This window comes from Lytechinus variegatus, chromosome 16 (genome assembly GCF_018143015.1).
Source record: "Lytechinus variegatus isolate NC3 chromosome 16, Lvar_3.0, whole genome shotgun sequence".
Lineage (NCBI taxonomy): Eukaryota > Metazoa > Echinodermata > Echinoidea > Temnopleuroida > Toxopneustidae > Lytechinus > Lytechinus variegatus.
In genome coordinates, this window is record NC_054755.1 from 17711408 (window position 1) to 17728080 (window position 16673).

The following is a 16673-nucleotide window of genomic DNA, read 5'->3' on the forward strand; positions in this document are numbered from 1 at the left end:
TCGTACGTCAATTGTGAAAGGGGCTTTACACCGGTGTTAAGTTGGTGGTGTTAGTTTGACACCTATAGGTGTTATTACAACACATGTGGTTGTTACATTTACACTCTTTGGTGTTATTTTCAATCTCTTGGGTGTTATTTTAACACCTCAGGGTGTGGTCCTCTATTAACACCAATTGGTGCCAGTTTTAACACCACAGATTTTACAGTGTATGAACTTATCCTCTTTCTTGAATACTAACTTGTCACAGCAATATTACAATTCACAAAAGTCAGTTTTTGTTGTTTTGTTGTTTTTTATTCCAAACTAGGACTCTGGTGATTTGACGTGGTATTCCTCGTGATCTCCATTTCCTGGTTCTAAACAAATAAAAATGGAGGAATTCTTCTGGTTTATCATGATCTTAGCATTGTCTATCTCAAAGGGTAAGTGATTTACCAGGCCGTTGGGTTGATTAGACTTTTTCACTTTGTATGCCATTACTTAAAAAAAAATACAATTATTAAGAATTATCTATTTGCAAGGTTCATATTCTGAGAAATAAGCAAGCTATCCAATCCACAAAAGTAAGTTAATGTATTTTTCCACCACGCATGAAGCATGTCTGAAGTGTCACACCTCACGGTTATAATAGATATCTCAAAGGTTATTTTTCTTTTAGATATAACATGGTTTAGAATAGAACATCACATCATTCATGTCATTACAAACATGACAAAGATACCTAGGAAATAAAACGTTTTTGTACTAACAGTAATCTGCTGATACACAGAGAAAATAATATTCTTGAAAGTGAGTGCCACTTGTATTATGCATTTACCAGAAATTACCGTGACTACACCTATTCCAACATGTCCAAATAACATTGAAAAAAAAATATTTTGATGAAAGTTATTTCTCTGTTTTTGCTTTTAGGTTTTCATGTTGAAAATATGAGATTGAATTGAATCCAATCCAAATATCCCTACGAGTTTTAACGGGAACACAATCAATCATGGTAGATGTACATGCATATCCCGTATTTTTTTTAAATAACAATTCCGTTCATTGTCACAACACTCGCTCAAGTAATAATTTTCATTATCCCAAGGTTAAAACACAAATTATCGTAAATTCAATAAGGCATTATGGCCCACACATTTCGAATAATCTCCCCGATGGAATTAAGTACTCAACAACAATAACGTCATTTAAATCTAAGTTAAGAAGAATGTATATAAATGAATATGCAAAATAATTTGTTTCCTTTCTCCTTGCTTCAATCTCATACATTTACCGCCCCACCCTCCCTGTGTGTTTACTGGTGTTTGTTGATGCTGTGTGTGCATTATTATTATTATTTTTAATATTAATGCCTTTCAATGTACTGGGAACGCTACTCACAAAGTTTTTATAAACTTTTCTGTAGTTTCAAATTTTCTCTGATACTATTTGCCATTCCTGCATGTACACATTGTATATATATCATTTTTTTTATGCTGAGAAAATAAATAAATTGAACTGAACTGAACTGATGTATGAATGGAAATAAGGCGGAAATTTGACAGGTCACTTTGTGATAGGAAAAACTATAATATAATTGCGCATTACAAAGCAGTCACACAAACTAGTGAACTTTGTTTAACACACACAAGTCCACACATAATGCGTAGAACATATCCATAATTATGTGAATGTAGAATAAAAGAGCCTTGCTCACGGGCATTATATTAGTGCCGTGGCCGTAGTCGAACCCCGGACTTTCACGTGTCTAACAGGCGCTTTAGAAACACTCGGCCACTGCACCTCCACTGTTTTTTTTAAAACATACAAGACAACTGCCCACCTAGTTACCAAGAATGCGTATAACATTTCCATCTATTTGAATGTTAGGATAAAATAGCATTGTAGATCAAATGCCTTGCTCACAGGCATAGGTGCCGCCGCCGGGGATCGAACCCAGGACTTTCATCGTGTAGTCGGGCGCCTAGACCACTTGGCCACGGCACCACTATATATTTTGTCGTGATCTTCATTATTCATTCAAATAAATTCCATGCATAAATATTCAAGGAAATATAAAACAAAAGTGATATTGCAGCTGTGAATACACAAATCAACTAACACTGTAATAAACACAGCAGGCATTGTATCGGAACAGAGACATAATCCGAAATCATGCAAAAATAACATTTCAATGTACGCAGCTAAAGCAAATAATAAGAAAAAAACGTACCAGCTACGCAAACTGAAAGAATGAATGTATATTGAGTATTCTCTCGCCCCATGAGCCCCCCCCCCCCCTCTATCAGACCCCGAAGTTAAACAAACTAACACACCAACAGCAACAAACAGGAGAAATAGACAGAAAAAAAACTATACACATAAAGGAGAGAGAGAAAAAAAAGACAGGAACAATAAACAAAAGAAAAATAACAACAACTTACCAATAACAGACAGGACAGAGGACAGTTTACAGTGACAGTGATTGATCGACTCCATGCACGGGCAGACGAGGGGCACCCCTCCCTTCCCCATCCCTTTTATTTTGGTTAATGTTTTAAAACCTTTATATATTCAATTCAATTCTATTCAATTCAATTTATTGTTAAACCATCAAATACAAAAACAATACAAACAAATTAACAACAATGAATCAGAAATTACAATGATGGTAAGGTGACCCCGGAGAAAAATAGAAGGGGCCACCGGATAACATATATCAATAAATTAAAAATAAAAAAAACACAATCATAATAACACACTCATGCAGAAAAAAAAATACATTGGTAATTTCAGAAGGTTAAGAGGTTAACATTGCCCTGCACAACTTTTTAAATCTAGTAATAGTGGAGCTGTTTTTAATGTCATTGGGAAGTTTGTTCCATAATTTAGGGAAAGTCATTTTAAATGAATTAGAAACAACAGAAGTTCGAACTTGAGGGAGACGAATGAGATCACATTGACGAGTATTGTAAGCATGAATTGATGAATTTGGAACAAAAATATCTCTCAAGGTAGGAGGTAAAATTTTAGTGTGGAACTTATACATGAAAACAAGAGAATTCAATGATATTAATCCATTCAATGGTAAAATGTTTAATTGGGTAAATAGCGGTTTGGAATGACTTTTAAATGCAGCATTACATATAATTCGGATTGCTTTCTTTTGTAGAATGCATAACTTATCTAAGTGGGTTTTAAATGTGTGACCCCAGACAATATTGCAGTAGTTTAAGTGTGGAAGAATAATACTGTTATATAAAGAAGTCAAAATAGTCTGAGGCATAAAAAGTCTAAGTCTGCAGAGAACCCCTATAGATCTTGATATTTTAGTACAAACTGATTTGAGATGGGGTTTCCAAGAAAGATATTCATTTAAAAAGACACCTAAAAATTGGATACTGTCAACTTTAGAGATTATATTACCACCAATAATAAGATTAGTAATATTCAGAGGAACCGTCCTGTCTCTTCCTCGAAAAATTATATACTTGGTCTTCTCAGAATTCAAGAGTAGTTTATTACAAACGAACCATTTATGTAGTTTATCCAATTCATCATTTGCTGATGATATAAGATCATTATTTTTTTAGTAAGTGTAACAGTGGTATCATCAGCAAATAATGAAAATAGTAAAACTGAGGAGCAATTAATTATATTATTAATATATAAAAGAAATTCCCATTTCCCATTTTTTATAGTGTCGCGTTAACGTATTACACTCTAATGCAATTTTCTTTTCTTCTTCTTTGCTAATGAATAGCTTTTCCCTTATCTCTTCAGGAGTTGGTGGTTTACCCTTCCCTCTCCCTTGATATATTAAATATTTGATTAGCGAAATGATATGATTAAGTAATTGTATGTTTTCGGTTGTTTCCTCGAGACCAGTATGTACTTAGTTACATACAGCTTAGTTTTTCGAGAATTTGAAGGCTGAACAAATTACTACTCCGTTCCCACAAATCTCCTACTTTTACACATTTGCAGAATAAATGCTTATATGTTTCCGAAAACCTACTGATCGAAACTGCACAATGCGATATAACGCAATCGTTTTGTACGATTTGTAGCCTGTGCTATTGATGTGACTGACCCATAGTACCAACGATGAACTACTCAGCCGGTCGGGGCGGCAAGCTCATCGGCGCGGAGTCGTAAGAGTTCCGGAGACCCCATTTTAAGGCCTGGTCACACCGCCCGAGCATTGTTGGAGCGGTCGTGGAGCGGTAGGGAAAGAGGGTCAAGGCTCTCAAAATTGGGGAAAAATCGAAAAAAAAAAAAAAAACAATCGAAATCGAAAATGGTGAACGGTATAGCGAATGGTGATGATTTTTTTCTCTCCGCTCCACGACCGCTCCAACAACGCTCGGGCGGTGTGACCATTTGTCGTCAGTTCCAGAGCGTTGCGATTTTAGTAATCATGAGAAGCATTCACTGTAAACAAAATTTTGACACGTTTGGCTTCCCATAATTTTAGCACAGACTATGGTCTAAATTAAACCCGACTTCAGAATACAGGCTTAAGAGTCCAATGCTCTAACCAAGAGGCCACAAGACCCGTACTACCAAGAACAAACTTAATGGAGAAAGGGTTAAGGCACAATTTTATTCCAGCATTGCTATAAAAAGCGTGTTTCAGAACTGAAAAGGGGACGTATTCTACAACATAGTAAATATATTGAAACTGCCCAACAAATCACGTAATAAACAGCTGACAGGTCTTGTCGAAAATTGGTGAACCTGGACAACTGACAAAAATACAAATTTGTCGTTTGTCCTGAGTCCCGGGCCCTGTTGTACAAAGAGTTAAGATTGATAAGATCAATCATAAATGTGTGTCATAACTTTTTCTCCGAAAATTTTGCAGTGTCCTTTTTATGCCAAGAGAAGCGCAGTGAATTTTCAAGAAAACAATGAATGCATGAATATACATCACAGCTAGAGAATATTTTGAACAAACATGCATAGTAGATGTTTACGTTGCTGGCCGTCCATAGTTGCGATTGATCGGATCAATCGTAACTCTTTGTACAACGGGCCCTGGACGACACTGCTGTTTTGATTCACTGTTTTTTCGACAAAGACTCCTTTGTCATGAAGAGCTTTTGACAATAGATTGCCTACGTTCCAAAAAGAGTCTGCGTAGTGTTGCGAAATCCCCCTAATATCTTGCGATTCGCTCCTTTGCATCCGTAGTGGCAACCCAGTCAGTCACATTTTATTAATTTTTCTGCAGTATGATCTTTTTCTTCTAGAGAACTTTTGTTATTGGCGTATCCCTCAAGCGGTAAACTCAACACTGGCCCTTTTTATCTGTGACCTATTTCCTTGCTGAATGAATCATCACCCGCAGTTATCATTAATGTGGTATACGTACAACATTTCTGTATGTTTTAGTATGTATGGAGGAAATAATCATTTGCCCAGGGTGATTTCCAGGTTGAAATTGCGTGACAATATCCTACGTTATGTTTATGTGTTAAGTCGCTGTGAAAATATAAGCCGTGAATATACAATGCTATAGAAAGTGCACATTACCGCAATATAACGAATTCTTCCTTCCCATAATTATTGTGCATATCAGCATTACGTGCTACAAACATAAAAACTTAATCAATGTTTGGTACACGCCTATTATAGGGGCATTTTCAAACGTTAAAGGACAAGTCCACCCCAACAAAAACTTGAGTTGAATAAAAAGAGAAAAATTCAACAAGCATAACACTCAAAATGTCATCAAAATCGGATGTAAAATAAGAAAGTTATGGCATTTTAAAGTTTCGCTTATTTTCAACAAAATAGTTATATGAACGAGCCAGTTACATCCAAATGAAAGAGTTGATGACATCACACACTATTTCTTTTGTATTTTTTATATAAAATATGAAATATTCTAATGTTCTCATCATTGTCCTGTGAAACAAAGTTTTATTTTGCCCTGAACACGTGGAGTTCCATTAGTTTAGCCTTTTGTGCTTCAGGCAAGGAGGTCCTAATCGTCAAATTCGTAAAAATTGAAATATTGTATAATTCAAACAATAAAAAACAAAAGAAATAGTGAGTGAGTGACATCATCGACTCTCTCATTGGGATGTAACTGGCTCGTTCATATAATTGCATAACTGAAAATTTCATCAAAATCGGATGTAAAATAAGAAAGTTATGGCATTTTAAAGTTTCGCTTATTTTCAACAAAATAGTTATATGAACGAGCCAGTTACATCCAAATGAAAGAGTTGATGACATCACACACTCACTATTTCTTTTGTATTTTTTATATAAAATATGAAATATTCTAATGTTCTCATCATTGTCCTGTGAAACAAAGTTTTATTTTGCCCTGAACACGTGGAGTTCCATTAGTTTAGCCTTTTGTGCTTCAGGCAAGGAGGTCCTAATCGTCAAATTCGTAAAAATTGAAATATTGTATAATTCAAACAATAAAAAACAAAAGAAATAGTGAGTGAGTGAGTGAGTGAGTGACATCATCGACTCTCTCATTTGGATGTAACTGGCTCGTTCATATAACTTTTTTGTTGAAAATAAGCGAAACTTTGAAATGTCATAACTTTCTTATTTTACATCCGATTTTGAAGAAATTTTCAGCATTGTGCATGTCTGATTTTGCTTTATTGTTTCAAATCAACATTTTTCTGAGGTGGACTTGACCCTTAATCTTAAATCGTCATTGTAATGATGACTGCAGGCGTTCGTGATTCTAGTCATGCATGACCTAGTTTGATTTTACATTTGCTAAAATTTCGTCATTAACCTTATTTTTCACTAGAATCATTCAAATTTCGATTTTTTTTACCGTGTAAAAGGTCGGTATGCCTCATTGACGATGCACTGTAAAAAACTGAGGTGTTAAAATTACACCCTAGAAATTGAACATAACACCAAAAAGTGTAAATGTAACAACCAAAGGTGTTGTAATAACACCTATAGGTGTAAAACTAACACCACCAATTTAACACCGGTGTAAAATAACTGGTGTGGTCCTCTATGTACACTGGTTAACACCACAGTTTTTGCTGTGTGGCTTATTGACATTAATTCATTCTCTAAAGAAATAGGTCACACGTACAGAAGTCAGATTACATAGCAATCTGAGGCAGAGAAATACAAAAAAAAAACATATTCGGGGATGAAGAGATATCATGTAGAAAAATAACAAAATGCAAGTGACATGTGTGAATCGCTAGATTCATGGTTATGGTTATGCTGGAAAATAACAGTGCGCCGGATGAACAAATTACTATTTTGCTGTTCTTGGTTGACTGCGGTGTGGGAAAGCGATGGAGTCTCTTAAGCCCGTCTCACACCAAGCGATCCGGTGCGACACGATGTTTAAAAAATAGCACTTTGCATTAAAATGAAAGATCCAAGGAATAAAAATAATTTTATTTAAAGATTGGCATGTTGTTAGGAAAAATATAATCATATTTTACTTTGCGGCAAGCCCATTGGTCCCAGCCGATGACGAAGTCATTAAAATTTGGAAATTTGTTTTGATTTTATTCAGGGAGGATCTAATAGGACTGAATTTCGATTTCACTATTCAGAACTCTGATCTATGGAAGCTTAAAAGTGCCACCGAGATGTTGAGATTATTATCTCGGGAAGTCGACATCTTGATAGCAAAAGATAAGATGACGAGATCCCAGATCTCATCATGTCGACATCTTTTAGAAGATATAATGAGATGACAAGATCCCGAATCTCATCATGTCAACATCTTTTCGAAGAGATGATGAAATGACAAGATCCCGGATCTCATCATGTCAACATCTTTAAGAAGAGATGATGAGATGACAAGATCCTGGATCTCATCATGTCACCATCTTTATGAGAGATGATGAGATAACGAGATCCCGGATCTCATCATGTCAACATCTTTTAGAAGAGATGATGAGATGACAAGATCCCGGAACTCATCATGTCAACATCTTTTAGAAGAGATGAGATGACAAGATCTCGGATCTCATCATGTTGACATCTTGTAGAAGAGATGATCAGATGACAAGATCTTGGATCTCGTCATGTCTGCATCCAGTGGAAGAGATGATCAGATGTCATGATCTCGTAACTCGTCATGTCTACATCTTTAAGAAGAGATGATTAGATGACATGATCATGGATCAAAGATCTTGTCATCTGACCATTTCTTCTAAAAGATGTCGACATGACGAGATCCGGGATCTTGTCATCTGATCATCATTTCTAAAAGATGTCGACATGATGAGATCCGGAATCTTGTCATCTGATCATCATTTCTAAAAGATGGTGACATGATGAGTCCTGGATCTTGTCATCTCATCATCTCTTCTAAAAGATGTTGACATGATGAGATCCGGGATCTTGTCATCTCATCATCTCTTCTACAAGATGTTGACATGATGAGATCCGGGATCTTGTCATCTCATCATCTCTTCTAAAAGATGACGACATGACGAGATCCGGGATCTTGTCATCTCATTATCTCTTCCAAAAGATGTTGACATGACGAGATCCGGGATCTTGTCATCTCATCATCTCTTCTAAAAGATGTTGACATGATGAGATCCGGGATCTTGTCATCTCATCAGCTCTTCTAAAAGATGTCGACATGATGAGATCCAGGATCTCGTCATCTGATCTTTTGCTATCAAGATATCGACTTCCCAAGAGAATTATCTCAACATCTCGGTGGCACTTTTAAGCTTCGATACTGATCCGTAATAAAATCGAATATCCATATCAAATGTTATCACAATTAATTTTGAATTCGGATCGCAAGCATGGTATGAGACGGGCTTTACGTAAACGATTTTCCTTCCTTTTTTATGACCCTTATAATCTCGGCGTAACTTTATTATTAGTCAGTGTCGGCAAGTCACTCTAATCAGAATTAAAGCCGTATATGTTTGCGTTATATTGCATTGTTCGTTATCAATATGGTGGAAGTGCCCACGGCCCTAATGCCCGTGAGCAAGGAATTTAATCGGCAATCGGTTCTTTTATCCTACATTCAAACAAATGGAAATTTAAAAAAAATAGCAAATGTGACTGCTTCATGGTATGTCAACTAAGCGAAAGATTGCCTTATCATGTTCGACACGGCCTGTTTATTTCCGTCCTATTTCCATTTTAGATAATTGTAAATTTAGAATGATTTACTTTCTTTCAAATAGTAAAGCAGTCGGATTTTCTGATTCAATTCAATCTCACCATTTCAATTTAAACAAAACAACAGAAAAATAACTATACAGTATCATCGAATCGCTTTTGCAATTTTATTCATTGGAATGGCTGTTGTAGAATGATGATGAGGTTGTACAGAAGAGATCGATGTAAGCAAAAATACTAGCCCACTCGCGTAGAGTATACCCCTTTCATAAACCCAATTATGCGGCTATATAGCAGCATAATTTGGTCGTAAAATCGGAGGAGGACCAGAGTTATCCGCATTATTTTGATGCTGCAATTATCCGCATAATAGCGGCATCGGGATCAGATTTTGGCCCGAGTTCACAAAGGAAGTTTAAACCAGGAGGGGGTTTAAACCACCAAAAAACCAGGAGCTAGGTTTTTCGTGAATTCGGGCCTTTGAGTTTATGAACGAATTTCAAAAGTAATGCGGATAATTGCCATGGTGCGGTCACAAGGTCAACCTTTTCCAACACAACCGCATCGGAAGGGGTGTGTGCATTTGCCATGACGATTATCCGCCTTTTCAGGACGGGCGCTCGAAAAATAGTGCGGATTATTTTTCAGAGTTTGTGAACGCAATTTTTATTGAATTATCCGCATTACTCTTAGGCGGCTAATAGGATGATGGGTTTACGAAAGGGGCATAAGTAGACCTTCGCACATCGGCATCAAGCTGTGTATCAAAACATATGGGGAAAACGAGAGAAGGGATTTGGAAGAGGGCACAAGGGCGGCCTAAGGGAATAATACCACCTTTTATAAAGCCAGAAAGCTCCGAAATATATTCATCTCTATTCTTCACCCCTTCACCATTTCTCCCATAATTTACAGCCAGATCGCGATACGCAAAGGTAAAAAAGGTCGCTGCTAATGGCGCTGTCACACCTTGGCGTTTTAGACAGCGTATGCCCGACGTATCAAAATTTCTCTAAAACGTCGGCATACGCTGAACTTTGATTTTTTTTCAACTCTGGGCGTATACTTAGCGTATTCATAACGAGTTGGACGTATACATAACGTATTAGTAACTTATATCGAACGCTTCGTTAACTTATAAGTAACGTATTCCAACGAATGCTTAGCGTATTGCTGGCGTACACAACTTATGCCCTACGATAGCCTAACTTACGCATAGCGCGCGGCAGCGTATCGCTGACGAACACGTGTCGTAGCCTATAAAAAGGCTGCCGCTCGACTATTCAAATCATAACCGCACGATACATCACCGTATCAACACCACCGCCATGCCGAAGAAAACTTCGAAGAACGCTGCCAAGAAGTCCCCCACCTTTATATACCAATTCCTATAAACGTTGTCAATACGCCATTATACGGTAGCTGTAAGTTATAAACACGTTCAGTAAGTTTTGTGGTCGTCCGGAGCACGTCTTCATACGTCTTCATACGTCAATATACGTTGGAGTTAAGTTACACATACGTTCAAAGCACGTTACTCATAGGTTAGAAGTAAGTTTTAGGGTACGCTGGACATTATCTCGACGTACATCGACTTATGAGTAACGTGTGTCAACGTGTATCAACGATCGCGTAACTTGCCTACAACTTATGGCCCGCGTATGCGGGACGTATGAGCCATACGCTGGCATACGTCGAAAAATTTTGTGCTTGCACAAAATTTTTCGACGACCTCGCCATATGACGACGTATACCAGCGTGTTTTAGCGTACTCTTAACGTATGCAAAACTTACCCGTAACGTATTCGACGTACGCCAGCGCATTCGCCAAATTCCTCATACGTCGGGCATACGCTGTCTAAAACGCCAAGGTGTGACAGCGCCATAAAGGGGCTTAATTTCACAATTGCTCGTGTGACCGATTGCGATCACTTGGTCACAATATATATTTATTTATTTATTTATTTATTTATTCTCGAATATTTATACAGAGTGGCCTGATCAGCATTAAAATACATACAATGCACGAAAAACATAGTAACAGGACATTATGAGATACAGAAAAAGGGAATAAATACAAGGTAAAAATACGAAAATGTGTTACGAGTTACAGATGGCAAGATACATGATAAAAATATGCAAAATATTAACATTAAAAGCTGGTCTACCTCAGGGCTCTGTGATTATATATAAGCATTTAAAAAGATGAAAGATCGTTAAAACACAAGGCAATGTATTATACAGTACTAATAAATTTACTTTTGGAATTAAAAAAACAAAAAAAACAAGCAGAAGACATATTGCATCATTTGATAATTTTATCACTTATATACATCAAGATAAAAAGATAAAAAAACAAAACAAATAAAACACAACACGTTTCAATGTCTAGATAATAAGTGGTAATAACAGAAAGACAAGAAATGAGCAGCAATCGATACCAAATGTACTATAGGAACGGCACGGACAATAGAATAGTGTATGATAAGTGTATTGTATAATGATTAAAATGAACGATATGATTTGTCTATATGTGTTTAAGTTGGAATTTAAAGGAATGAACAGATCTTGAAAATCTTATATGTTCAGGCAGTTTGTTCCAAGTGAGAGAGCCTGAAAATAGGAAAGATTTTTGGTAGAAGGTCGTACGACATTTTGGCAATCTCAAGAGCAATTTGTCAGAACTACGTGTGGTTCTAGAAGAGACATCATCGACAAATGAAAGTCTATCGTATAAAATGGCGGGCGATAATTTATTGACACACTTATACATAAGAACACATGCGGCTCTATGGAGAACTTTGTATAGAGAGGGCCAATTTAGTTCTTTAAACACGATTTCAGAACGTGTCATCCATGTGCGATTTGATATCAGATACGCTGCCCTTTTATGTAACCTGTTAAGCGTGTCATAATTTCCTTCTGATCTTCCAAACCAAACATTAGAACAATAAAGGATATGGGGAATGACATATACCCAATAAAGTTTGGAAAGTTGAGATTGATTAAAATAATGTTTATTCCTGCGAATAATTCCAAGCTTACGTTTGATAAGGTTTGAAATTGAATTGGTATGTTGCTTAAAGTCAAGGCAATTATCGATTGTTACGCCCAAACACTTCACTTCATTTTTACATTCTAGAGTACAGCCATGTATATTTATTGATATTTGCTGATTATGAGTAGTACTTAGTTTTTGTTTTGAGCCTAAAAGCATTACTTTTGTTTTATTATAGTTTAAGATCAGTTTGTTATTTCTTATCCATGAATAGGTCTCGTATAGTGCCTGGGTTAGATTGGTTTCGACCTCTGTTTTAGTCTTACCAGATACTGAAATAGTAGTGTCATCTGCGTACATATACACTGAGGCACTAGTAACATGATTCGGCAAGTCATTGATAAATAGTGAGAACAGAACCGGGCAAGAATTGAGCCCTGAGGGACACCTACATTAATTTCTTTTGTAGAAGACTTTTCATTACCAATAGAAACGAATTGTCTGCGATTTACTAAGTACGACTCAAACCATTTTAAACACGATCGAGAGCAGCCACATGATTTAAGTTTATTGAGGAGAAGCGAATGGTCTACGGTGTCGAAAGCACGACGTAAGTCAATGAATGCAACACCGTTCAGTCTCCCATTATCTACCTGCTTCGACCAATCATCAACCATACAAAGTAGTGCTGTCTCGCATGAATGATTAGGCCTGAAGCCAAACTGATTTGGAGACAGTATTTCTTGTTGAAGAAGATGTTTAAGAAGGCTTGAACTTACAGCTCTTTCAATGATCTTCGAGAGCACAGGTAAAATAGCTATCGGTCTATAATTCTGAACAAATGCTTTATCACCTGATTTGGGAATTGGTTGAATTCTAGCAGTTTTCCATTCGGTTGGAAACAGTCCTTCATTTAATGATAGGTTCAAGATATAAACAAGCGTAGACAGAACGATAGGGACTGTAATTAAAAGTTTTAACAGTTTTACAGACAAGTTATCATGTCCAGTAGCTTTCTTGCACGAGAGATTATTGATAGTATTTACCACAAAGTCGTGAGTAATCAATGGTGCATTGTATTCTACGTTTTCAGTGCGAACATCATATTGAGATGTCAAGGAAAATGGAGAGATTTCATTTGCACTATTAATTTCACCCACAAGTTCTTCGATCGAGTTGGTAAAATAATCATTAAAGCAATCTGCCACCTCCTTAGGCTCGGAGATATCAATACCGTTCTCTGCTACCAAGGCAATGTGTTTTTCACTTTGTCTTGGTCCTTTAGTGATGGTTTTCATAACATTCCAGAGAGCATTCGGGGCCGTATGATTATCATTGAGGAGATAATCCATGTAGTTGGTTTTTGCTCTTTTGAGTTCATATCTAACTTGTTTTTTCAAAGATTTATATTCATTCCAGTGAACTGGTGAGGAAGTTTTTCTAGCCTGTCTAAGACAGTGATCGCGCTTATTCATTAAGACTATGATGTCCCCGGTTACCCAGGGGCATGGGTTTTTTCTTAGACGCTTTCTTCTATACGGTATATGTTTATTCACACATGACATTATTTTTGTATACCAAAATTTCCATGCTTCATTAGTATTATTGAAGTTAAATATTTTATCAAGATTTTGTTCCGTTAGGTCACTATGAAATTCTTCGGTATTCAGATGCTTGAAATCTCTCCATTCGATAATATTTTCAACAGATTTTGAACACTTATTACCATAAACAGTAAATACAAGATAGTGATCACTGAAAGATGTCGTGTATACACCTGTTATACTGTGTTTTTCCGGATCAGTACAAAATATCAAATCTATTATTGTTTCAGAATGCGATGTTACTCGAGTAGGTATGTCAATAAGTTGATGGAATAATAACCCTGACACATAGGCCTGGTCACACCGCCCGAGAGTTGTTGGAGCGGTCATGGAGCGGTAGGGAGAGGGGGTCGAATTTCGTTCACAAAATTGGGGAAAAGTCGAAAACAAAAAAATAACAATCGCAATCGAAAATGGTGAATGGTCGGTAGCGAGTGGTGATGATTTTTTTTCTCTCTGCTCCACGACCGCTCCAACAACGCTCGGGTGCTGTGACCTGGGAGGGTTTCATGAAAGGACTTGTCAGACGTTTTATCCGACAAGTTCTGTTTTATCCGACAGTTACCATAGTAACAGTGCTTCTCAGTCAATCAAAACCACGAAAAGTCGTCAGATCTGACAACTTGTCGGACGAAAATGTTGATGAAACGCCCCCAGGCCTTAGGTTGCTCACAATCGCAACAGTTGTGCAGTCGCACCACCATTAATTTTGTGAAAGGGGCATTACTCAACGCTGTAGGGCGCTCTTCCCGAGCGTTTCATTGCGCGCCCTATGTGCTGTCCGATCTCCCCCTTGTAGTATCTTTGATGTAAGTAAAACTGTTATTAGGCCTGCTTTTTCTTCTTTCAGGTTATTGGATAAACGATCTTGATCATCCATGTTTACGGGAATGCAAGGACGACCATGAGCCGATGACGTGCGAGTATGACTGGACGGTGGAATCGTACTACTCCATGTCACGTGCTTGCTACCAATGTCCGTTCAACGAGTTCGATTGCCATCGGCCTCACTGCATACCCATGGCCGGTTACGCTAGACCCGTCTACTCGGTTAACCGTCGACTACCCGGACCGAGTATTCAGGTGACTCTAGTTTTACATTTAGTCGTTTCCGCTGAATGGCACACCCATGACTGGTTACGCAAAGACCCGTCTACTCGGTTAACCGTGGAATACCTTGACGTCGTATCCGGGTGACCGAATATGAATCTATTCGTTTCGGTCGCATTGCTTTTCCAATGGCCCACTGAAAATCAATAAATACAAAACAACCTTTACCCATGCAATGTTGCAGGTTGAATGCATCAGTCGCAGTACTCTCCTGAAGTTAATTTTTAAATAGCCTATTCCATTTTCTATTTTCATTCTTAGGTTTGCAAAGATGATATCATCAAGGTCCACGTGCACAACCGGATGCAGAACGAGGAAGGGGAATCTCTACACTGGCACGGGTTTCATATGAGGGGCACACAGTATATGGATGGGGTGTCAAGGGTGACCCAGTGTCCCATCAATGCCGCCCATGACTTCACCTACGAGTTCACAGCAACACAACCAGGTATGATAGTATCATCCTCTCTATCCAGGAAGGGGGTGGCAGTAGCGAACCTAAGGGGGGAAGGCATGGGGGCAGAGTGCCCCCCCTGACGAGTCACAACTGATCCAGGGGACGTGCCCCCCCCCCTTTGAGAAGCAAAATGAATAATTTGTAATGCAATGAAAACAGACGTGTGCCCCCTCTTTTGAACCAAAAGACCTTTTTTTCCTTTGCCTATCAAATTTTTCACCGACGAAATATCCTCCAAAAAATTTGCCCCCCTTTTGGAAAATCCTAGGTACGCCGCTGGGGGTGGTGCACGATTTCATTAAAAAAAATGAGGAGGCGGGGCAGCTTATCCCTTCCACTGACAATCAAGATTCAAAACGCGAGTAAATTCGAACGCGGCGCGACGCCCACATTACAGTGGCGTAATGAGCGAAAAATTTTAGGGGGCCAGATATGGCGTATTGGGCAAAATTCATTTTAAAAAAGTTTCGAGTCAGCTCGGCGAGGGAGGAAAAACTTTGATATGATATCTTTTTTGGGGGGGGCTAGGGGGACAAGCGCCCCAAGCCCCCTATCTGTATACCCCTGCCACATAATGCACCCATACACACATAGCCCCCCCCCCCACACTCGTACCACTTCATTACTTTTCCGAGAATCCAAATCAACCAGCCACCTCAAACTTTCAAGCAAAAACTATACTATCTTTCCTAAGATCCTGTTTACTATTGAATTAAATGTAAATCGAAATTAATAAAAATAAAAATGGTTTTGATTTGATTTATTTATTTCCACACTCCAATAACAAAAGTATGTACAAGTGTAATCAATTTTCTTAGCATAACTTAACAATAAGCAAATGACATAATTAATAACATATGCATAAAAAAACATTCTAACAATATACATGTAATTGAAATATATTTATACCTGATAAATTCTTCTTTTTTTATTATTAAAACAAATATAAGAAAAAAAATAATATACATACATCGACATAATACGTTTTGAAATGTGGAAGACCTCCACCTTAAAGGGGAAGTTCACCCTGACAAAAAGTTTATTGTAAAAATAGCAGAAAAAAATAATAAAAATATTGCCGAAGGTTTGAGAAAAATTTATCAAATAATTAAAAAGTTATTAGAATTTCAATTATTTGATTTGTGACGTCATATGTGAGCAGTATTCCTACATAGCGAATGGTTAAATATCAACGAAATGTCATTTTCTCAGAAAATTGAAAATGGTTTTCACTGTACCTTTTGTATATCAATAGAAAAATCGTTTCACACCCGATCATGAAAAGAAAACAAAATTAAGTCATCAGGAACCATACAAAATTTGAAATTCATATATTTTATATTACATAACACATGCGGAAGCTGCTCGTTTATGACGTCACAAATCCCAAATTTTGAACTCTAATAACTTTCTT

At 37.4% G+C, this 16673-nt stretch overlaps 1 protein-coding gene across 1 annotated transcript in view; it reads left to right on the top strand.

Annotated features, from left to right (window-relative positions):
- Window positions 1–310: 310 nt before the first annotated feature.
- The window catches only part of LOC121429992 (laccase-2-like), a 29135-nt gene continuing 12772 nt past the window's right edge, over window positions 311–16673 (top strand). The window contains exons 1-3 of the mRNA XM_041627261.1: window positions 311–425; window positions 14543–14775; window positions 15064–15250. Coding sequence (XP_041483195.1) covers window positions 374–425; window positions 14543–14775; window positions 15064–15250 — 472 coding nt within the window. The 5' untranslated portion in view covers window positions 311–373. The remainder of the gene's footprint in view (window positions 426–14542; window positions 14776–15063; window positions 15251–16673) is intronic.